The sequence below is a fragment of the Macaca thibetana genome, chromosome 3 (genome assembly GCF_024542745.1).
Source record: "Macaca thibetana thibetana isolate TM-01 chromosome 3, ASM2454274v1, whole genome shotgun sequence".
Classification (NCBI taxonomy): Eukaryota; Metazoa; Chordata; class Mammalia; order Primates; family Cercopithecidae; genus Macaca; species Macaca thibetana.
Genome location: NC_065580.1, coordinates 66853930 through 66879337, shown reverse-complemented (window position 1 = coordinate 66879337; position 25408 = coordinate 66853930). Strand labels below are relative to the sequence as shown.

Sequence of the window (25408 nt, the reverse complement as noted above, 5' to 3'; positions counted from 1 at the left end):
CAGTAATGATACTTTGAATTTCTATGTTATCAGTTGTAATATTGCCCTTTTCGTCTCTGATTTTGTTTGCTTGGATCTTCTTTTTTCTTAGTCTGGCTAAATGTTTGTCAATTTTGTTTATCTTTTCAAAAAGCTAATTTTTGTGTTTCATTAATCTTTTTTCATTGTTTTCTTCATCTCTGTTTCATTTATTTTTGTTCTCATCTTTATTATTTCTTTTCTTCTACTAATTTTTGGTTTGGTGTGCCCTTGTTTCTTTAAGATGCAAGGTTCTTTAAGATGCACCATTAGGTTACTTATTTGAAGTTTTTCCTTTTTTTGATGTAGGTACTTACAGCTTCAAACTTCCCTTAGTACTACTACTTTTGCTATATCCCATAGATTTTGGTATGTTGCGTTTCCATTTTCATTTGTTTAATAATTTTTTCAGTTTTCTTCTTAATTTCTTCATTGATCCATTAGTCTTTCAGGAGCATATTGTTTAATTTCTATGTGTTTGCACAGTTTCCAAAATTCCTGTTGTTATTGATTTCTAGTTGTATTCCATCATGGTCAGAGAAGATATTTAATATTATTTCAATGCTTTTGAATGTTTTAAGACTTATTCTGTGATCTAACATATGGTCTATCCTTGAATGATCCATATGCTGAGAAGAAAAATGTGTATTCTGCATCTGTTGGATGAAATGTTCTGCAACTATCTATTAGGTCCATTTGGTCTATAGTGCAGATTAAGTCCAATGTTTCTTTGCTAATTTTCTGTCTGGAAGTTCTGTTCAATGTTGAAAGTGGGGTGTTGAAGTCTTCAAGTATTATTGTATTAGGATCTATCTCTCTGTTCAGTTCTAAAAGATATGTGCTTGATATATCTGGATGCTCCAGTGTTGGGTGCATATATATTTACAATTGTTATATCCTCTTGCTGAATCAACCCCTTTATCATTATATAGTAACCTTGTTTCTTCTTATAGTTTTCGTCTTGAAATCTATTTTGTCTGGTACATGTATAGCTACTCCTCATCTTTTTTTTGTTTGTTTGTTTACATTGGCATGGAATATCTTTTTCCATCCCTTAATTTTCAGTCTATGTGTATCTTTATGGATTAAGTGTGTTTTTTGTGGGCAACAGATCATTTGGTCTTGCTTTGTTTTGTTTTTATCCATTCAGTGACTCTATGACTTTTGATTGGAGAGTTTAGGCCATTTATATTCAATGTTATTATTGATAAGTAAAGACTTACTTCTGCCATTTTATTATTTGTTTTCTGGTTGTTTTGTGGTCTTCTCTTTTTTCTTTCCTGTCTTCCTTTTAGTGAAGGTAGTTTTCTCTGAAGGTATGTTTTAATTTCTTGCTTTATATATTTTGTGTACCTGTTGTAGGTTTGTTGATTTGATGTTACTCTGGGGTTTGTAAATACTATCTTATAACCAATTATTTTAAGCTGATAACAACACTGCATAAACAAACAAGCAAAAAGAAAACTAAAAAAAAAATCTTTACACCTTAAACTCATTCTCTGCTTTTTAATTTTTTGTTGTTTCTATTTATATGTTATTGTACTGCCTATGTCTTGAAAAAAAGATTTGTTCATCTTTTAGTCTTTCTACTTTAGATAAGAGTAGTTTACACATCACAGTTACATTGTCAAAATAGTCTGGGTTCTGTGTGTTAATTATTACTGTGAGTTTTGTAGCTTCAGGTGATCTTATTGCTCATTAACATCCTTTTCTTTCTGATTGTAGTACTCCCTTCAGCATTTCTTGTGGGACAGGTTCAGTGTTGATGAAATCCCTCTTATGATTCCTTTGAATGAACTTTCTACCCATATTGCTCTCTCTACCTCCTTTTTAAGGCCAATAACTCTTAGATTTGACCTTTTGATGCTATTTTCTAGATCTTATAGTTGTGCTTCATTGTGTGTGTGTGTGTGTGTGTATAGTTTTGTGTATTCACTGTGTATTTTCAAATAACTCACTAATCCTTTCTTCTGCTTGATCAATTCTGCTATTAAAAGACATCGATGCATAGTATGTCAATTGCATTTTTCAACTCTAGAATTTCTGCTTGATTCTTTTAAATTATTTCAATCTCTTTGTTAACTTTAACTGATAGAAATCTGAATTCCTTCTCTGTGTTATCTTGAATTTCTTTGAGTTTTCTCAAAACAGCTATTTTATTTATTTATTTATTACTTTAAGTTCCGGGAGATAAGTACAGAATGTGTAGGTTTGTTACATAGGTAGACGTATGCCATGGTGGTTTGCTGCACCTATCAACCCATCATTCTAGGTTTTAAGTCCTGCATGCATTAGCTGTTTGTCCTAATACACTCCCTCTCCTCACCTCCCACCCCTAATTGACCCTGGTGTGTGTTGTTCCCCTTCCTGTGTCCATATGTTCTCACTGTTCAACTCTGGCTTATGAGTGAGAATATGCAGTATTTAGTTTTCTGTCCCTGTGTTAGTTTGCTGAGAATGATGGCTTCCAGCTTCATCCATGTCCCTGCAAAGGACATGATCTCATTCCTTTTTATGGCTGTATAGTATTCCATGGTACATATGTACTACATTTTCTTTATCCAGTCTACTGTTGATGGGCATTTGGGTTGGTTCTATGTCTTTGCTATTGTAAATAGTGCTGCAATAAACATATGTGTGCATGTCTTTATAGTAGAATGATTTATATTTCTTTGGGTATATACCTAGTAATGGAATTGCTGGGTCAAATGGTATTTCTGGTTCTAGATCCTCGAGGAATCACCACACTGTCTTCCACGATGGTTGAACTAATTTATATTCTCACCAACAGTGTAAAGGTGTTCCTATTTCCCTTTCTTTTTAATAATCACTATTCAGACTGGTGTGAGATGGTATCTCATTGTGGTTTTTATTTGCATTTTCTCTAATGATCAGTGATGTTGAGCTTCTTTGTATATGTTTTTTGGCTGTGTAGATGTCTTCTTTGGAGAAGTGTCTGTTCATATCCTTTGCCAACATTTTTATGGGGTTATTTGTTTTTTGCTTGTAAATTTGTTTAAGTTCCTTGTAGAGTCTGGATATTTGACCTTTGCCAGATTCTATAGGTTACCTGTTAACTCTGATGATAGTTTCTTTTGCTGTGCAGAGCTCTTTAGTTTAATTAGATCCCATTTGTCAGTTTTGGCTTTTGTTGCAATTGCTTTTGGCATTTTCATCATGAAGTCTTTGCCCGTGCCTATGTTCTGAATGGTATTGCCTAGGTTTTCTTCTAGTGTTTTATGGTTTGGGGTTTTAAGTCTTTAATCCATCTTGAGTTAACTTTTGTATAAGTTGTAAGGAAGGAGTCCACTTTCAGTTTTCTGCATATGGCTAGCCAGTTTTCCCAGCACCATTTATTGAATAGGAAATCCTTTCCCCCATTGCTTGTTTTTGTCAGGGTTGTCAAAGATCAGATGGTTGTAGATGTGTGATGTTATTTCTGAGGTCTCTGTTCTGTTTCATTGGTCTATAGGTCAAAATAGCTATTTTGAATTCTCTCTCTGACAGGTCACATATCTCTTTCTTCAGTATTGTTCCCTGGTGACTTATTTAGTTCATTCAGTGAGGTCATGTTTTCCTGGATGGTATTGATACTTGTGGATATCTGTCAGTATATGGGCATTGAAGTGTTAGGTATTTATTTTGTTCTTTGCAGACTGAGCTTGTTTGTACCCATCTTTCTTGAGAGGGCTTTTCTAGGTGTTTGAAAGTACTTGGGTATTTTGATCTAAGCTGTATCTGCATTAGGGAGCATCCTTAGCCCAGTAACACTGTGGTTCTTACAGACTTATAGAGGTGCTGCCTTGATGGTCTTGGATAAGATCCAGAAAAATTATTACCAGGCAGAGACTCTTGTTCTCTTCTTTACTTTCTCCCAAACAAATTCTCTCTCTCTCTCTCTCTCTCTGTGTGTGTGTGTGTGTGTGTGTGTGTGTGCGCGCGCGCTGGACATCCTGGAGCTTGGGGTGGGATGACACAAGTTCCTCTGTGGCTACCACCACCGGGGCTGCACTGGGACAGACCTGAAATCAGCACAGTACTGCGTCTTGCTCAAGGCCTGATGTAGCCATTACCTGGCTACCAATGTTTGCTCAAGACCCTGGGGCTCTATAATCAGTTGGTAGTAAATCCAGCTAGGTTTGTGTCCTTCCCTTCAGGATGGTGAGTTCTCCCAGGCCCTGGGTGGGTTGAGAGGTGCAGTCTGAGAGCCAGAGACTGGAGTCAGAATTCTTAGAAATCTACTTGGTGTGCAGCTTGGTTGGCACTCAAACCACGAGACACATTCTTACCTCCCCTTTCCATAGGCAGAAGAGCCTCACCCGCTGGCCATCATCACCACAGGCCCGTGGGGAGTATTTCCAGGCTACTGCCACGGTTCACTTAAGGCCCAAAGGCTTTTCAATCAGCTTGTGGTGAAGGCTGCCCAGCCTGGAACTCATTATTTAGGGCAGTGGGCACCTTCTGATCATGGTGGGTACAGAAATGCCATAAAAGAGCCAAGACCTGGATCCAAAGAGCCTGCTTGGTGCTTTGACCTCTGTGACTGAATTGGTACCTAAGGTGCAATACAAAGTCTCCTTTACTTTTCCACCCACTTTTCTCAAGCAAAGAGTCTCTCGCCACAGCCACTATAGCTGGTAATGTGCTGGATCTCACCTAAAGCCAGCACATCTCAGAGTCCTACCTAAGGTCCATGTCCATGGCATACTATCTGGGTATCACTGATGGTTATTCAGGGCCCAAAGTCAGCAAGTAATGAGTCCTGCTAGGACTGGCTCCTTCCCTTCAAAGCAGTAGGTTCCCTTCTTGTCCAGGGTATGTCTAGAAATGTTGTCCAGGAGCTAGGGCCTGGGATGGGGGTCTCATGACTCTGACCAGTCCCCTACCCTACTGTGGCTAAGCTGGTAACCAAGATGCAAAACAAAGTCCTCTTTACTCTTCCCTCTCCTCTTCTCAAGCAGAAGGAAGGAATCTCTTTTGGAGCCATGAGCTATGCTGCCTGGGGTTGGGGGAAGGGTGGGGCAAGCCACTTCCTTAGCTGTCCCAGCTGATGTCTCAGTAGGTCATGTGCCTCCCCAAGTCCACTGGCTCTGAGATTTCTAGTTGGCACTAGAAATCACCTACGAGTTGCAGTCCTTGTGGCCTACACTGACTTTCAAGTTTATTTAGAGCCCCAAGGCATTTTAGCCCACAGTGATGAGGCTTGATGAAACTCAAATTCCGACCCCTGGGATGGGTGATTCCCCTCTGGCTAGGACTGATCTAAGTGCTCCCTCTGTGGGCAGGTATCAACTGAGTTCGGCCCAGCTTTGCTTTTTGCTGTGACAGGGAAGCACTGAGTTCAATGCAAAGTCTCACAATCTCTGAGCTCTCCGTCTCCCAAACACATAGCGTTTCTCTCTGCACAATGTGGACACTGCTGGGGGGATGAAGGGTGGCATTGGCAATTCAAGACTGTCTTTCCTACCTTCTTCAATGCCTCTTTCAGTGATATGAAGTTAAAACTAGGTACTATGAGTGTTCACCTGATTTTTGGCTTTTATGAAGGTGCTTTTTGTGTATAGATAGTTGTTAAAATGTAGTGTTCTTGCAGAGGGGGACAATCAGTAGATCCTTCTATTCAGCCATCTTGCTCTCCTTCTCTAACTGTGGTAGTCTTGACTATATCTATCTGTGTAGATTTTCTAGTGGTTCTCTGAGTATTGCATTATATATAAATAACTTATCATACTTTACTGTTTTCATCGTTTTACCTGTTTGAGTGTAGTGTAGAAATCTTATCTCCCTTATATCCCTTTACTCTCTCTCATTCACTTATAATTGTCTTATGTATTTCCCTTACTAATATTTAGAACCACATCAGACAGTGATATAATTTTTGCTTCACGCATAAAAAATAATTTGGAAAACTCAATAGGAAGAGGAAAGTTTCTTGTATTTACCAATATTTTTCTTGACCGTGTTCTTTCTTCTAGATATTCTAAGTTTCTCCTGTTTATAATTTTCTATTTAGAGAACTTCCTTTAGTCATTCTTTTATTTTGAAAAACATTAGCTTTAGAATAACTTTAAGAGTTGGTAAATGTCAATAACCTTAAGCCTAGTGACCCTACTCTTGCTTATCCATTTCATCGTTGGTCTTGGCACCTTGCAGCCCTCCCTGTCCACCCAGTGGTTTTCATTACTCTTACAGAACACAAGAATTTCATTAGGCAATGTGACCTTGGAACTCTGAATGTGCCCATTAATCCACGCTGGCAGAAATGATATAACATAGTGATTAATAGCAAATTCTTCTAACTACTTCTTGTCATGGTACCTTTGCAAGTCCACCCTGGTTTATGAAGGTATAAGGAAGAGTTTAGTGGAAAAGAGAGGAGATAGCTGAATCAGTATTACCCTTGTCTTCAACATCTTCATGAGTGCCTTTGGATGTGCTGGGCCAAATTACATGAATTTTATAATGAGCAAAATAAGAATGAAACCAAAAGGAAATAATATTTTTTAGAAGAAAGGTCAAAGGCAAAGCAAAATTTTTCTTTTTTAACTCAAGCAATGCGAAAGTTTAAAAAAAAAAAACTTTGGGAGAATTATAAGATGTAACATGGGTTGAGAGAAGTAAAGGCAGGAAAAATTAAGATCTATAAACTCTGAGAAGGTAGTTTGAGCAGAAGTAAAAACCATTAGTGACAGAAAGTTTGGAAATGATTCAAGAGTAGTTAAGTGCAGCCAAGTGCAAACACAATAGTCAAATTTTCACTATCTTCAGACATGAAAATTTGGAGAATTGTTAGATAGCCACAAATATAATATAGTGGGGGAAAAGACCACAAAGCATATTTGGCAAGATACAAGTCAACAGGACAGAGAATAGAGTCCATCATAGCACCCTCTTTAGGAAAAACTGTTGCTAATTAATTTATATTTAAATATAATTTGAAAATACTTTGGTAGATGGAATTTGTTATTCTCTGTTGACTCTTACTTATAGGAAATTCTTTTTTTACAAACCTTTTTATGCAATAGTTCAAAAATATTGATCTATTCACTACACATTTATTGAGCCCGCTGGTGCTGTGGGAACTAGAAATGCAACAGGTACAGCTTCTGCCTAACAGTAGTCTTCCATAGGGATACACAATGAGAAGCCGCAGTCACATGGCCAGAGTTGGAATCCTAATTCCATTGTTCACTGTGTAAAATTCACTTTGATATCCCCACCTTGAAACTGAGAATAATAGTTCCTCACTTATTTACCTTGAACATGCTTCTTGTTTTGAGAATCAAATGAGATGATATATATGTGTGATAGGCTCTGTAAATTCATAAAATACTATATAATCTGAGTAATTTTTGTATTAGCCTTGTTTAAATCCTTCTTTATATGCCTAAAACTTTTTATCCTAAAACCTTAGCCCAGGTCCTTGCACATAGTAAGTGTGGGCAGCAATTATTGGATATTCCAGCGAATAAAATGAAAACATATTAATATTTTTACTCTCACAGCTCTTACATGCTGCTGAGATGACAAGAGACAATAAGCATAATAAATTCATTAATTATATAGTATACTAGAAGGTGATAAATGCTGTGGAAGGGAAAATCAAAGTAGAATAAGAGGAACTGAGAGTCTGAGGGTACAAGGTCCAACTTGTAACTGAGAAGGGATTTTTAGGAGGTGAGAGTGTCCTCCATGTGAGTACTTTAGGGAGGATAATTTTGGACATGGGGAACAACTGGTACAAACACCCTGAGGTGGAGTGCTGCCTCTCTTGTTTGAGGAATATCCAAGAGGCCAGTGTGGCTGGAGTGGAGTTAGGCAGAGACAAAATAAATAAAAATGAGATCAGAGAGGTCATGGAGAGGGCACAGCACTGCAGACCATGACTGAGTGAATTGGGGGCCACCACAGAAATGTGAAGAGAAGAGTGACGTGATCTGATTCACATTTCAAAAGAATCATCCAGGCCACGCTTTTGACAATGGACAAAGGCAGAAGAGGAGGAAAGGACAGAGGCAGAGAGACAGTTAACAAGCTATTACAGAAAATCCGGTGAGACATAATAGTGACTTGCATATGGTGATAGAGCTGGAGGTGCGGGTAAAAGGTCAGATTCTGGATATATTTTGAAAGTAAAGGCAACAGGATTTCTTGACAGACTGATTATAGTGTGTCGAAGAAAGAGGAATGCAGGATGATTCCAATGTTTTTGTTGACAACTGTAAGGCTGGAACTGCCAACTGGAGGCAGAAGTTCACTGGTGGGCCCAGCTTGGGGAAAAGATCAAGATTAGGTTGGGCATGTTAAGTTTGAGATGTCTATTAAACATCCAGATAGAAATGTCAAAGATGCACTTGTGTTTAAGAGTCAGGAATACAAGAGGGAATTCTATGCTAGAAACAAAAAGTTGGAAATTATTCAATACAGATGGTACTTAAAGCTGTGTGACTGACTGACATGACAGAGGAGGTGAGAATAGACAGAGAAGTCCAAGGAACGAGCCTTGGACAACTCCAGTGTTAGGTAAGAAGTTGAAAAAAAAAGAGAGGCTGAGGAAGAATGATCAGGAAAGCACAGGAAAATCCAAGAAACATATGGTGTCCTGGAATCTATGTGAAAAAGGTATATTCAGAAAGACAGAGTGATAAATTTGTCAAATTCTTGAATTTGTCAGGTAAGGTAAGAACAGAGAATTGATCTTTGGACTTAGCAAAGCAGAAGTTATCAGTGACTTTTATAAAAGTAGTTTCGGTAGTGTGAAAAGATCAAACTTCTGTTTAGAGTGGGTTTCAGAGAGAACAGAGGAGGAATTGAAGAAAGGAATAAACTTTGTCAAGTAGTTATCTGCAAAGGAAAAGAGGGAAATGTGATGGTAGCTGGCAGGGGAAGTGTGGTCAAGAGAGGTTTTTCGTTTGTTTTCCAGGATGGAAGAAATAACAGCATGTATGTAAGCTCACAGGAGGGACCCAGCAAGGATAGGGGAATGGATGATATAGGATAGAAAGGGAAGAATGGCTCCTTATGAAAGTGAGAGGGGATGGGATCTATAGGATGAACATGCAAACAAAGACTGGCTGCAGAGAGGGGCATGAATAGTTCATTTACAGAAACAGCAAAGGCATAGTGTTGGGTACAGATGCTGTTAAGTGGGCAAATATCATGGTGAGAGGTTATGGAGTTCCATTCTAAACACTTAAATTTCATCAGTGAAATAAGCACAGTAATTTAGCAGAATGTGAAGATGAAAAAGAACAGAATTTGAGAAAACAGAAGATACGAAATAATCATTAGAAAAGCAGGTGAGTGAATGAACTAAGAAAACATCTTATGACTATTGGGCAGTGAATGTTGGGATACACAGTGAATTTTTAAAAATCTTTGCCCTCATATGTCTTACATCCCACAGAGTGGGCAATAAATAATAAACATTATAAGTATGTTATGTATATATTATAGGGCCATTTAAGTTCATGGTGAGGAGAGTCAAATGGCTTTTTATTTGTCTTCAGACATGTTCTGCTGCATGGTGTAGGTTCACAGTAGCTCAGTAACTTGAATTAGCCAGGACTGTGGTTTTACTAAGCAAGCCTGGTAAAGAGAGAGGGCTAGAGGTTGTGGGTGTTTTCAGGCTGAGTTAAGAAAGGAGAGAGGACATGAAGGAGGTGAGGAACAGTAAAAAGGTGGTAAGATCAGTGGACTGAAGGATGCATTAAAGAATGACTGTGTTTAACTCTCTGATACATCTGACATATGTTCTCCATCTCCACTTCCCTGCTAGTCATAGTAGATAAGAATACTCCCTGGATTTGAATTCTAGTTCCATCAATTATAAGATCTTGATTCTGTTTTACTTTGTCTATCTCATTCCAAAACACATGTCCTTAATGACCATAGTTTGATAATGAGTTTTGATATTTATTTAGTAAGGCAAACCCATAAATAACTGATAATTTTTCAAGATAAAAGTGAAATAAATTTTCAGGAAAAAAAGAAGCTGAGAAAATTTGTCACAAACTAAAGAAAACATGAGAGACAGTAGATGAAAGAGTGCTCATTAGGTGAAAGGAAAATGATCCAAGAGGGTAGCTTTGAGATGTAGGAAGAAACAAAACGCAAAAAAATAATAAATGTCTTGATAAAGCTAAATAACTATCAACACATAAAGAAAAAATATTCCCATAAGAGTCATGAATATACAGAGAAAATTAAAGTACATGACAATGGCAGTGTAAAAGTTAGGGATGAATAAAAAAGAGATTTAAGAGTTCTAAAATCCTTGCATTGTCCTGGAAGAGGAAAAAGTACAATGATTAGTCAAAGATACATGTCATAATCCCTAGAAAGGAGACGATTATTAAACAGAAAATAAAAGAATACATCTTAATAATCTAATAGAAAGGAAATCTAAATGATAATATTAAACAGATCTAAAATAAGGCAAAAATGAGGATAAAAAAGAAAGATGGAACTAATGGGGCAAATAGAAAAAGTAAGATACTGTGGTAGGGCATTAATTCCAGTCTTACATCAATGCATAAGTATCTCAATATTCTACTGTAAAGGGAAAGTTAAGATTTCTTACAGCCTGAGTGTAATGGAGAAATCCAGCTTATCATAGTGCTTTAAATATTGTAAGTCTTCAACTTCTAGTTGATGAATAAATGATGAAATTATCAGTGATACTGCATTGTTATAAAATAAATATAAAAGGAGCTCCTAGAATTGGCTCTAATACAGGTAAAGAAGTAAACACAGCCATATAGGCATGGCTTCTCTGTCCCCACAAACACTCATTTGTCGTAGGGCCTCAATTCTGTCCTCACATGCAGAAAACATTTGATGACCTCTTCTTGCAGGGACAACTTTGTGAATGGGCTCAGACAGACCGGCAAATACACCTCATTGCCTCATAAGTGTTTTTATTTGTTTCAGTTTTTGTTCTGAACCTTCCTACTCCTTCAAGTATCTGCATTTACTTTCTCAAATTCTCTTTTATTGGAGACTGAAGAAACTGTCATCTCCTTACATGCTAATGAGTTTAATAATGTCCTCCAGTCACCACAAGCCTTCTTTCAAACTACACAATTCCAACTGCTTCAGTCTCAGAGTATCTTGAAATAATGATCTGACCACCTGTTAGACTCGTGAAGGGAAGGAATTTGGGTTGATTGAAGAAGATAATCCTCATGGTCATGGTAGACTGATATGGACAGAAAACATTTTAAGGAAAAATACTCAACTAAATTCATTTCTACTCCAGTATGCAGTTTCAAGTCAAGTTTCACCCTAGCTCCAGATGGCAGGCAGAGCAAGATGGAGAGGCATAGCACAAGTGAGGGGTGAGTGCGGGAGCTGCTGGCTCCTGTTCCAGTCTTTCTTCCTTGGCCTCACGTGAACTTTTACTATAATAATAGTCATCATTTATTAGGTGCCTCCCGTGTGCAGGACACTTTACACACAGTATCCCTAATCTTATTAACACCCTTATTTTATAAATTCAATGACTAAGTCAAGAGTTACATAACCTGGCCAGACAGCTAGTACATGGGAAAGGTGAGATTCACACCAGGGTCCACCCAGCATCTCTGCTTATACCATGCTCTGCTTTAAGGTTCTCTGAGAACTCACACAAGCCTTGGGCTAACAATGTGTTAACAGTACATAGCAGGAGCAAGGACCCACTGGTCATCCTGCTACCTGATCAGAAGGAAGGAAAGTTGTATTTGTTGAACACCTACTATGTTTTAGGCATAGTACTAGGTGCTTTTACCTAGAACTTAATTCACTTATCCTCAACTCATTTATTCCTCACAATAACCTGATAAGGGAGATGATTTTATCCTCATTTTACATATAAGGAAACAGGCCTAGAGAAATGAGCACAGTGTCCAAAGTCACATAGTTAATAAGATGTGAAACTCTGAGTTTGAAAGTCTCTGGTTTCAAAGCCATGAAATTTATCGCTGCCCATTTTAGACACTCCGTTTTGGGAACAGTGTGGAGGAATTAATCAGAAAGGATAAGAAAGTCATATTCAAATAGGTGGTAGGAGTAGAGACAATTCAATACAGAGAGAAGTCTTAGATGAGAGCAGTGAACCAGGGCACTGGACTGGGATTCAGGAGGCTTCCCCTAGACTTCAGTTCCACCGATGCAGCCTCAGGCAGGACTTCACCTCTCTGGGCATCAGTTTCTTCATATGTTAAACACACGGGGTTTTAATTAGGTGATCACTAAAGACCCCTGTAGTCCTAAAGCTCTGTGTCTCTAAGTGCTGAGAGGGCACCGACAGCATTCCTCCTCCCTAAGGAGCATAATGTGATGGTTCCGGCCGGCCCTGGCTGACTCTCGCCGTCCCTGGAGATGACTGGGTTCAGTGCCACCCGGACCAGAACTGGGGATGCGGAAGCAAGAGGCGAGTCTACTGCTCTCTCTCGGTCCTGGGCCGCTCTGTGATTGTTGGGCGTCCGGAAACTGTCTCCCCTATGGGTTTAAAAAGAAAACTGAGCGCTCAGGGGGTGTGACAGTCATCTGCAGGGGCTTGGGTGGTCCATCAGGCGAGGCTCTCTCTCGGCACCCGAGGCTCCAGGCTGATCTCCGCCTTATCCGCCGCAGCTGGCGCGCCCGGGCTAGGGCTGGCGGGTCGCCAGGGTGGGCGGCGGCCCCACCCGTGCGCCCCGGCGGCGAGAGCGGCAGGCTGGGCCCCTGGCCCGCGCCTGGCCTGGGGAGAGAGACTGAGCGGGCGGCGGGAGCTGCTCCTGCCGGCCGGGGCCCTAGCCCTGGCTGCAGCGGGAGGCGTCTCGGGGCCGGATGCCCGTGGGGGGCGGGGGCGAGGCCGCGGCGAACAAAGTCCAGGCCCCTCTGCTGGAGCGTCCGCGCGCCGGGAGGTTCTGCCAGACACGCGCGAGGTCCGAGGTGAGAGAGGCCAGGGAGCGCCTGGCCGCGAGGGGAGACCCGGGACACGGGGCACGGGGCGGGAGTGGCGGGACCTTCACCCAGTGCCCCCGGGGCCTCGACCAGTGCGCGGGGCTGGACGCCCCGCGCCGGAGCGGGTGCACTTGGACCTGAGGCTGTGGTTTCTCCTCAGGCTGAGATGGATCTTGAGGCGGCAAGGAACGGAACAGCCCGGAGCCCCAGGAGCGCGGAGGGCGACTTGGAACTGGGCGTCAGCAGGTACATTCCCAGCAGCCACTGGCTTTTCCGTTACACGCGAATCAGCAGGACCAAGTTCACCCTTGGAAAGAAGTTGTAAAAATCGGTTGATGCCTTTGAAGACTTTTGTTTTGGAGGCTTCTTTGAAAGGTCTTGCATCCTTCTGACCTTGGAGCAAAAGTGTTACGTGGCCTCAAAGAATGTCACTGAGGCTCCTTTTGGAACAGATTCAGGAAGAAAAGGCTGCCTTGAAAAGTGCTCCCTTCCCTTTGTGCAGGGGGATTCAATGAATATCTGTGTTGTGTAGCATTCCTTGTATTACGTAACTCTTGAAACTTTTACAAATGACTTTAATATACATCACCTGGTTGTTCAGACCTATAGGGTGTCAGACATCTGCTGTTGATGGCTGTGCTTTTTGAACGAGGGTAGTGAAACAAAAACTCCCTCCCCTGCTGCCCATCCCCTGTGATGTCTCTTCCTCCTTGTCTTACCCCTCCCCCTCCTCTCATCGCCAGGCTTGTTTGTATTTCTCCTTTCTGGGAGAATCGGTGGGGAGGGGGAACTTCCGTACATCCGAATCAGTTTTGTTCAAGTGCTAGGGGGAAACAGCGCTTCGTTTGCCTTCGCGTCTTTCTCGGTTCCCCTGGCCCTTGTTAAACTCACTTCACAGGCTTTATGAACGGCGCAGAAGTTCCCAGTCAATGGCATGTGTCTTTGTTTCCTCTTTCACTGTGGGAATAGTGAATCATTTTCGCCTTTAGCCTGAAATAGTTTATGAGGCTATTACGGTCTCTGAGTTCATGCCAGGCTACCCAGAAATAATTGACCTGTGTCAAGTCATCACCCAGAGGGACAAATTTATCAGTTTCTGTAGTTTGTCCTCAAGCTGCTAGGGGCTTGATTAGCTAACTGAAAACATGCCTATCTGATGCTTAAACTGAAGCATTATTTTAGCCTGTTAACGTGTTTGTGCAGTGACCTTGCTGTATTTCTTCTAAGTACCATGGTATTTTTTCATAGAAAATTTAGTTTTGCCATATAGAATTGAAAAAGTGATAGATGGTGTTACTTCCAATGGAAGTACTTATACACGCAATAGAAAAATATGGTTTTCATCAGCTGGCTGTTTAGGCAGGGATTGACTGTGAGTCTATTAATAGATGGCATTTTCATGAAGAAGTCTATTTATGTATTGCACTGGCTTAACATTTGATGCATGTACAGAGAAGCTATTCCTGCAAAAGGTGTAGTAACACTTCAGAACCCAGGAAAGTCCTCAGAGGGGAAGCCCACAGCTCCTGCTGGGAAGAAGAAAGCAGCTCAAAAGAGAAATACAGAAAGTTAACAATAAGTTAAGACCACAAGATTACGAAATAAAATGTAATGAAACTAATTTTTATAAAAGCAGACCAAAGATAATATATTTAAAAGAAGTTAAGCCTGCTTCAATCAAATTAGTTTTATTCTTGTTCTATTTATGTTGTTATTGCCCATGGCACATTCTTTTGAACGTATTTAGTGGCAGATGTTTGTCCAGTGATTTTAGTCAATACTTTACATAATTGGGAATCATCTTATGAGTAAAACTTTATCATTTAACTGGAAAAATGTATCATATATATGTAAAAATCATCATATATATAAAAATCACACACACACATACACACATACACTCCCTCATGGATTTTATATTATAGTATGGAGGACAGACATAAATAATGCACATACTAAATAAGTAAGCCACAGCCAATGTTAGAAGGTAATTAATGCTATGGAAAAAAACATTAATCGAGGTTAAGTAGATCAGGAGTGCAAAAGGGGAGTACTTAGCAATTTTAAGTAGGGTGGTTAGGGTAGATCTTATTTTAAAGGTAATATTTGAGCAAAGACTTGAAAGAAATGAGAGGAAACAGCTGTGTGGGTATCTAAGGGGAGAGCATTCCTGGAAAAGGTAACTGGCAGTACAAAGACCCTGAGTTCTGAGTTGGGTACATGTTTGGTGAGTTCATCACAGCAGAGAGTCCAGGCTGGTTGGAGCAGAGTAAGCAGGTTTGGGAGTAGGGGTGTGGTAAGAGAGGAAATAAGCAAACAGATCATGTGGGGCCTCAGAGGTTAATGCAAGGATTTTGGCTTTTATTGTAAGAAAAAGGAAAGCCATTGTAGGTTGTTGAGCAAAGAAGTAATTTATGGCTTGCGTTTTGAAATGATTACTCTGACTGCTGGTTGAAGATAGACTGAAGCAGCATAGGTGGAAGTGGAGAGACTAGGCAGGAGGCTGTCCTACTGGGGACAGCAATGAAAGTAGTGATAAGTGGTTAAATTCTAGATGCACTTTGAATGTATCACCAACAAGATTCCCTGACACCACTCTCCACAATCCTTCAGAAGAATGGACATTCCTAATTTTAAATCAAGATTTTTTTTTTTTTTTTTTTTTTTTTAGTTTTAGAAAACAAATTATTGACTTAGCAGACACTGTTAACATACTTTTCTTTCCTGTGTATGTGAGCTCTGTAAGGCAGGCTACCATTTCTTATGTATCCATATATCCTTGTAGTACCTTGGACAGTTACTTTTGTACTTGCTGTGTTTGTTGAACTGAACAATTTTGACATTTTGTGAACATCACTCTTATATTTGAAAACATTATAATAGTTGAATATTGTAACTAAATATATTTATGTTCAATTGATTGTAAAACATTTTGTAACAGTTTTAAATTCAAGCAATTATATTTTTTACAGCAACCAAAAAAGGAAAAAAACGAAGAAAGTGAAATTGATTGGAGTATTAACATTGGTAAGCTGTGAAATGTTAAATGTGAATAATCCTACCTTTTATTCAGATTTGATGTATTGAATCAATTACCTTTAAAGCAAATAACTTTAAGATTGTCCAGCTAGGCGAGTTGACTCACACTTGTAATCCCAGCTCTTTGGGAGGCTGAGGTGGGAGGGTTGCTTGAGCCTAAGAGTTTGAGACCAGCCTGGACAACATAGTGAGATCTCATCTCTACAAAATAATAAAAATAAAAATCTTTTAAAAATAGCCATATGTCATGGCATGAGCCTATAGTCCCAGCTACTTGGGAGGCTGAGGCAGGAGGGTCTTAGGAGTCTGAGGCTGCAGTGAGCTATGATCACACCACTGCACTCCAGCCTGGGTGGCAGAGCGAGGCCCTGTCTCAAAAACAACAAAAAAACTGTCTGCAGGCAGCAATAAATTGTCCTTGCTGCACCTGTGCTAAGTTTGGCTTATTATAGTCAGTGACCCACATTCTCAAGATGGATGATTTTTTAAAAAGTAGAGACAGGCTGGCGATGACACAGGACAGAGCTAACTGGTGTGCAAGCAAAGTGAAAATGTGTTAGTAGCACAATGCAAACTAAACAAAATTTCAGGAAATTGCATTTCTGCATTTGCTTCACGAACACCCACCCTAAATTTAGCTTTAAATAAGCTTACATATCAAGAAAGTAATCGTTAAGTACATAAATTTTAATTTAAGGAATCTACATTCACATTTGGCTTCCAAAAATTGACTAAATAGGGGATAACTATTAGGGATTCTGATTATGCTTAAAACAGTTTTCGGTGCTTTTCTGTTGGTACAAGACAAGACAATATTTTTCGAAGAAGTCTCCTAATCTGGTTTTCATTTGAAATATGTCTTACAGAGGCAGCTCAAGAAAGCATTTGCCCATTTTTGGTAAATATGATGTGTTTCAAACTGTGACAGCCATTAATTTGATAGTAAAGAAGTTAGAATTGTCGTGTCAGCTGAAATCCAACTTAGTAATTAAATGGATAAAAAGACACCAAAACCTCCACACTCTCAAACTCTGCTGCGTACTTCTCATGTAACCACGAAGCCCCCATTCATTGTCTTCCCTCCTCTTTTTTTATTTGTTTGTTTAAAAAGGCTCAGTAAGGGCAATTAAAAAAATTACTGCTTCGGAGAATAAATTGTTTATCAAATGAAAGCTGGTTTTAATGCATAGGTTTTAAATCTGCCTCCTACAGAAAATAAAATCCTATAAACCTTAATGTAGAAACAGAAATTTTCATTTGAATTTAAAAGTTTTAGCTTAAGTTAAATTTAAATTTAATCTTTATTTTCACCTCTTAATCGATATCTTAATAGATATTTTTTGTTGAGGATAAAGTTGTGCTCTAACAGGAGTTAGAAATATATTATTTTGTGTAAAATCACTGAAAACAAACCTAGGTTTACTTAGGATGTTGCTGTGAAATTCACTTCATTTTACATTTATGCTTAGAGGCTGTAAAATTGTATTCAGTTAATATGAAAACATTTAAAATGCTTTTTAATGTTAACAACCTGACCCTGTGCTTTTAACTGTAGCTGACAGACCCAAGTGTTCTGTTTTCCTTTTCCCGGAACCATTAAAAATGAACCTTTGGGACACTGGTCCCTTTGTGGCAATTTTAGGGACCCAGCTCCATTGGCTCTTGATTTTACCTGCTCCCATTGTTTTATACAAGTTCTGCCTGGCTTCTGACCCTTTGTCTCTTTCAGTTCCCTTGCTTGCCCTGCGTGTTTGATGATGGAGTTTGCCCCGTCCCTGAAACCTTGCCTGAACTCCTGGAACTCTTTGAGAATGGTTACACACATACCCACTTTCCACCATGTGCCTCTAACCTCAGCCTCGCCCGGGTTATTGATGCAGTTTGACCTAGCTTCAGCCCTCAAAGGCTCCACTGTGCCAAACCTGACTCATCACCCACTCTCCCAATAACTGTTCCTTGTCCCCAAAAGGGGCTGGGGAGGGGGGAATGGGCAGAGTAAAGCATTTTAAAAGAGAGGAGAGAAACAAAAAACAAGACAGGAAACTATAGAAATGGAAACATAAGAGGAGGAAAATGTAGTCTAGAAGGCAAAGGAGGAAAGAAGAACAAAGAGAAAGAGTACCGTAAATGGGTCAATCAAAAACAGAAAGAAAAGGTGACAAATGGAAGAGGACTAATAAGACAGTAACAAAGTCCTTTGAAGTGTTAGGACACTGATCTGCTGGTTAGTTCTTGGGGGTTGTGCACTTCACTGTGACAACTGGTATCACCCTTCCCCTCTGTAGGTAGTACTGTGTCCAAGATTCTTGGTGTGGCTCACCAGCATAGGCCTTCTATCTCTCTCTAACTTCCTCTCCCACACTTTGTACTGTGCCCTTCAGGAATTCCACTGCTAGGGGTTACTTAAGCATTCCATCTAGTTTCTAGTTACCTTCTTGTTATAAGCCTAATTCTTCCTACTTCTTCTACACTCGCCGATTCTTCTCCAGGGAACTCCCTCTTACCTTCAAGGTTCTGCATATTTGGCAGGTGATACTGGTGACAAATAAATTTTTACAAAAGGTTCTACACAAGGATCTCTATGAGCAAGACTTCCCTAAGGTGCACATATAGACACACTGTAATGTTTGTTGTGCTTCACTACTGAGTTGCCTTTTTAAAGCTAAGTTAAACCTTTTAAAGGGATCTTATGTCAAAACTCAGAGCATCTATTTTCCCCTATTTTAAATTCTCCCTCTGAAATATTCTGAATGCTTTTTTAAAGGAGGTGGTGTGTATGTGTGTGTGTGTCTGTGTGTGTGTGTGTGTCTGTGTGTGTGTGTGTTTAAACTTAATGTCTTTTCCTAGCCATTCTTTATTACTGCAGGAGCTCTGGGAGATCAAATAATATTTCTTAAACCTTTATCCCTTCTGATTGTATTGCAATTATTTATTCAAATCAGATACTGATTAACCATAATTAGATTGATTTCTTCACAGAACACAAAATAAACAGAATCATGAAATTAAGGCGTTAATGATTTGAAGACCTCCTTTTCTAAGACATTCATTTGCAACTCTTAAAAAAGTACTGACTTTAAATAAAAATCCAAAGAACATATAATTAGGGAAGAGGAGAAATTCCATTCCACAGCTAAGTATTATTTTATTTCCTTTTTTTAGTTTCGATACTCTGATTGGCAGGATAAATTGTTTATGTCGCTTGGTACCATCATGGCCATAGCTCACGGATCAGGTCTCCCCCTCATGATGATAGTGTTTGGAGAGATGACTGACAAATTTGTTGATACTGCAGGAAACTTCTCCTTTCCAGGTAAGCATTTCTTTACCTTTTAAAAAAATCCATAGCATTTCTTTAACTGGGTAAACATTTGGAAGTTGATTTTGCTATTCATTACCATCTTACTTAATGATTTGGATATCTGGATGACTCCAGATATCATAGAAGGAGTTGTAAAATTCTCAGAAAATTGTTCAAATACTCATTTAAATTTAAAGAAATACATGTGTTTTTGTTTGACTTTTAATACAGGTGAAGCTTCTAAATAAAGTAAAGAAGTCACTCTACTTGAGAACAGTGGAAATGTAATGAGTGTATATCTATGCAGTATCCATCCTATTAGTAATTGCTGATGAGTTTCAAAACACATCAGTTAAACATGGCAGTACTTCTGAGCTGTATTTAGCTTGCAGATCTGTTTCTGGGTTTTCTTTTCTTCTCTCCCCTTCACCTTAAAAAAATTATACCCATTTCTGTCTCTAATTTTGGATCAACCAGATTGACTGGAACTTGAGATGGCACTTCACTAAAGAGTGAATGGATTCAAAATGTCCCTTGGAATTCACCCAAAGGACTATAATTACTGAAGAGCCAAAAGAGTCCCATAAGTTAATGTTATCAATAAGAGAGGCCCTGACAATAGCATTAGAGTGGGGTTCCAATAGACATACTTATTTTCATAGTAACCAAATTCAACATAGAAATGAAGATTTTCATGCTTTCTACCAAGCCTGAAGCCTCTTTTCTCTAACAGACCTTTGGGCACTGGGCTGGAGAAGACTGAGTGAAACTTTACTGTTGCACAGATGGTAGAATATTTTCAAAACACTGGTAAAGGAAAGGCAGCTTTCTTAGCAAAGATATCTAAGACAAATTATCATTTAGACAGCATTGAATGAGAATTTACAATGTTCACTGACTGAAAACTACATATTTAGTTACTATTGTAGGCCTTACGTGTAAGTTCCTAAGAGAATAGGATTGCTTAATTAATACAACAGAATATGTTTACATAGATATTCATAAATATTAATGCCTTTTAAAAATCTGATAAAAGCATCCTTTGAATATTTAAAGCAAACTCCTATAAAAAGTTTGTTTATTTATTCTCAAGTAATATTGTCTCTGAAAAAATACCTCTTCATAATAAAAATAACAGAAATGGTGATTTTTCATTGTGCTTACTATGTGCTAGGTCCTATGCTGAGCACTTTACATACATTATTCCACTTTACCCTCACAAGAAAAATACTACACAGTAGGTAATGTTATCTTCTGTGATAGATGTTAAAACCAAGGCTTGGAGAGGGCAAATAACTTGTCCATAGTTACACTGCTGGTGGATGTTAGGACAGAATTCAAACACAGGTCATTCTGCCATCCAAACCATGCTCATTGTCATATATATTATAGGGTCAATATAGATGATTAGGAAAAAAAGTGCTTGGGAAAGTTTTAAATGGATTGCTTATTTGTGACTAGTGACCAAAAGTTTAACATAAACACTATGAAGTTGTGATAGGACAGATAGTTTAAAAAGTCTTTAAAGAGGCCGGGCACAGTGGTTCATGCCTTTGGGAGACCGAGGTGGCGGATCACCTGAGTTTGGGAGTTCAAGACCAGCCTGACCAATGTGGAGAAACCCCATCTCTACTAAAAATACAAAAGTAGCCAGGCATAGTGTCTCATGCCTGTAGTCCCAGCTACTCTGGAAGCTGAGGCAGGAGAACCGCTTGAACCCAGGGGGCAGAGGTGGTGGTGGGCCAAGATTGCGCCATTGCACCCCAGCCTGGGCAACAAGAGCAAAACGCTGTCTCAAGAAAAAAAAAAAAATCTTTAAAGAAATGGGAGAGTAGGAATTTTCTATTGTCTATTTGTTTTCCTAGAAAATCTATAGATCTACAACATACTAATTTTATATACATATAGAGCAGGATGATGCCCATATTAAGACACCTCAGTTAAAAATCTATTTCTCATGGAATACTACACATCTATAAAAAATACAAAATCACGAGCTACTCAGGAAGCTGAGGCAGGAGAATTGCTTGAACCCAGGAAGTGGAGGTTGTAGTGAGCCAAGATCGTGCCACTGCACTCCAGCCTGGGCGACAGTGCAGGACCTTGTCTAAAAAAAAACAAAAACAAAAACAAAAACAAAATTGTGTCCTTTTCAGCAACATGAATACAGCTGGAGGCAATTATCCTAAGCAAATTAACACAATAACAGAAAACCAAATACTGCATATTCTCACTTATAAGTGGGAGCTAAGTATTGGGTACACATGGACATAAAGATGAGAACAATAGACACTGAGATCTACTAGAGAGGGGAGGGAGGGCAGCAAGGGTTGAAAAACCAAACACTAGGTACTATGCTTACTACCTGGGTGACGGGATCATTCATATCCCAAACCTCAGCATCACACAATATGCCCATGTAACAGACCTGCACATATACTCCCTGAATCTAAAATAAAAATTGAAATTATTTTAAAAAGAAGAAAGAAATGCAGACTCCCAGGCCACATCCTGGACCCACTGAATTAGCAATGGTATTTTAGCAAGACCTTTCCTTCCCCACAGTGAATCAGAGATGCATTTATGCACATTAATGTTCAAGGGTCTATTAAGTGGTCTGACCTGCCAGATGGGGAGCTGGGTTTCTCACTTATCCCTTTAGTAGCAGGACAATGACACCACAGGAACTTACACCAGCTGTCTTTGATTTCCATCTTATTTCATCTGGAAAAAAAAAATCAAAGAAACTACAAAGACGCTTCTCCAGCCCCTGAATTGTCAGCATCATATTTCCACTGCCCCTACTTTGAAATTATCTTTGAGTTTCACATTTCCTGATTTTCAAACCATAAAGCACCATTTATTAGAGCACCAATAGAATATTTTTGTGGAATAAGACCCAACTTTATCTGTTCATGTATGGTCTAGCACCTCTTTTCAAGTGTTGCAGATATTATCTCTTGGTGACTCACATTAGCCTTCCAGTGAAGCACTTGTATGTCCATAAAATATCTGTGAAATAATATAGAGAAACTGGTGATTACTTCTAGGGAGAGAAAGTGAGTGGCTTTGAAAATGGGTGGCTGTGATGTCTCCCTGTATTCTCACTTGTAACTGTTGACATATACACCTTTACCAAGAAAAAATAAATTTAAAGTAATTTTTTTTTAAAAAAATGGCTTCTACACGTGGTTAAAAATATCAGATTAACAGATGAATGGAAAAATAAAATATGGTAGATACATACAATGGAATATCATTCAGGTTTTTGAAGGGAAATAACTTCTGACACATGCTACGTCATAGATGAACCTTGAGGACATGATGCTAAATGAAATAAGCCACTCAAAAAAAAGATAAATACTGTTTGATTCTACTTTTATGAGGTATCTAGAGTAAAATTCATAGGAACGCAAGTGGAATGGTGGTTAGTAGGGGTTGTGGGGAGGGACAGTAGGGAGCTGTTGTTTAATGGGTATAGAGTTTCACTTTTGCGAGATGAAAAAGTTCTGGAGGTTGGCTGGACAACAGTGTGAATATACTTAACAGTACTGAACTGTACACTTAAAAATAGTTAAGATGGTAAATTTTATGTAACATATCACAATTAAAATTTTTAAAGTCAGATTAAAGCAATGCAGTTCACTTATCACAGATCATTTCTCTTTTGGACCAACTTTATTAGTTCTGTTTTTGTTTTTACTAATACCAGAATAATTCCCAACTTTCTTACTTGGAGAACTTTTCTTGTTTGTTTTTTTTTTTTTTCTCTTTTAACTTGTGCCTAATATGAAACTGAATGGCTTTGTAGCTGGACATGGCAGAGAGGTGCCAAATTCAAGGTCTCTCTGGGGAATGGCACAAGCAAGTCACTTACAGACCTGTGGTTGATGCAGAGATAAACTCATGAGAGTTGCCAACTTTGTTTTGGTAGCCTCTGAATTATAAACACTCCTGTTATGACACTTGGTACCCTGTAGCCATGTTTCTCGTTAGGCTTACTGGATGGATTTAGATTGGAAAGTTCCTCAAATGTTATGAATTTCCAACATCCACTCTTTGGTCGTTTGTAAAAATAATATTCTCATACCTCTTTGAAGACAATGAAATCTTTAAAGGATACTTACTCTAAATCCAGACTGCTTATTGATGTGTTGAGAGTTGTAGAGTTTAGCAAAAATCATGGGGATTGGGAACAGATAGAGTGAGTACTTAGCTGAGGTTCCAGCTTATCTCATAGAGATGTTTACTTAGTCTATTCTTTAGAATTGTTGGATGCTTGGACAACCAGACTTAATAGGAGTCAAATGAGAAGGGCATGTTAGAAGAAAAAAAGGTTTATGTTACAAGAGGGTCTGACAATGACTTATTGTGAGCAAAGCCCGTCCTTGTCAACAGAATAAAGCTACTCCATGACAGGGTTGTTCCCTCACAATGAGTCAGTTGTGCAGAAACTATGCACACAACATTCTGTATCCAAAACATTAAGGACAGAGTTGGAGAAAACAGTTTTTCTGCAGAGTGTCAAGGACTTGATATCTTTTATGCTGTCTCTGTGACTGTAATAATCTAGAAAATTCTGTGGGGGAAATAGCTGCATCCTGATTGTCCTTGCATTGCCTCTTGGTTGAGGGAAAAAATGCCATTTTGAGCCCCAAGGCACCTTCACTAATTGTCCATCGTGCCTAGGGTGCCTGAACAAACACCAGCTCTTTATTTTGAGATGAATAATTCTATGTGGTAAAAGAAGTCCTAGGCAACATTTAAAAATAACTAAAAGCATGTAATTGGATTGTTTGTAACACAAAGAAAGGAGAGATGCTTGAGGTGATGGAAACCTCTCCTTCTTCCCCTTCGAAGAAAAGGAAGTCTTGGGCAGATTCAGGAAAGGCGGACACTGACTTACTTTGAGACTCAAAAGTGAAAATGAAGACTATGTTTCCCTATCTAATCCTTAATGTATACACTGCTTATTCAGACCCTTCACCCATGAGCTGTGTGACCATGGGCAAGTCTCTTAACCTCTATAATCCTTACTGTTCTCACCTTTGAAAGGTAAGCATAAATTTACTGATAGAATTTATGAGATGATTTGTGTAAAGTGTCTGGAACATAGTAAATGATCAATAAATATTGGGAGAAACTAATTATAAGAACTTGGAAATGAAACAACCTACTCTGTTTCTTCATTTATAACATGTACAGGTTATATAGGTATTCTCTAAAATGAATAGGTAGCTTCAGGACTTCCCCAGTTCCTTACCATGGGACTGGGGTGTAAGTTTTACATCCTGGCATATTAGAATCAACCAGGACACTTTTTCTTTTTTGAGACAGGGTCTTGCTCTGTTGCCCAGGCTAGAGTGCAGTGAAGTTATCATAACTCACTCCAGCCTTGAACTCCTGGGCTCAAGTAATCCTCCTCCCTCAGCCACCTGAGTAGCTGGGACTACAGGCACCTGCCACCATGCCCGGCCAACTTTTTGTAGAGGTGGGTTTCACCACGTTGCCCAGGCTGGTCTCAAACTCCTGGCCTCAAGTGATCCTCCCACCTCAGCCTCCCAAACTGCTGTAATTACAGGTGTGAGCCACTGGGCCTGGCAGGAGGCACTTTTAAAAAATGTGATGCTTTGGACTCAACCAGAGATTCTGGCTGCATTGGGCTTGAGTGGAGCCTGGGCATCTGTAATTCTTAAGCTCTCCATGTAATTCTAATGCACAGACAGCATTAAGAACCACCAAGCCAAATGACCATGTAGATATCGTTTATGAGACTGAAGCAGAATAGGTAGCATCTGACAAGACCAGGACTAGGCTCTTTTCAGATCTAGCATGCTGTGACTCTCCAGGCGACACACCAACATACATTTAGTTCACCTTTGTCCCAGGCAACAAAAAGTCTGAGTTTCCCCCGGGGATTCTGGGGCTCCTCAGGTTACTAACCCAGCACTAGATTTCCATTCTTAGGACTCTGAGAAAGGAGCGGGTCCAATCTGGAATGCTCATAGATTCTTTCCTAGGAGGGAGAGTCAATTTGAGTTGATATGTGTGTTAGTCCATTTTGTGTTGCTATGAAGGAATATCTGAGACTGGGTAATTTATAAAGAAAATGTGGTTTTTTGG

The 25408-nt window shown here is 39.3% G+C and overlaps 1 protein-coding gene across 3 annotated transcripts in view; it reads left to right on the top strand.

The window, feature by feature from the left end:
• The first annotated feature begins 12820 nt into the window (after positions 1 to 12820).
• The window catches only part of ABCB4 (ATP binding cassette subfamily B member 4), a 71785-nt gene continuing 59197 nt past the window's right edge, over positions 12821 to 25408 (top strand). For 2 of the 3 annotated variants that reach the window (XM_050785263.1, XM_050785262.1), the window contains exons 1-4: positions 12821 to 12933; positions 13106 to 13191; positions 15918 to 15972; positions 19147 to 19297. In XM_050785263.1, the coding sequence (XP_050641220.1) occupies positions 12829 to 12933; positions 13106 to 13191; positions 15918 to 15972; positions 19147 to 19297 (397 nt within the window). In that variant the 5' untranslated portion in view covers positions 12821 to 12828. Of the gene's footprint in view, positions 12934 to 13105; positions 13192 to 15917; positions 15973 to 16850; positions 19298 to 25408 lie in introns of those variants that run through there. The other variant, XM_050785264.1, reaches the window with a different exon arrangement.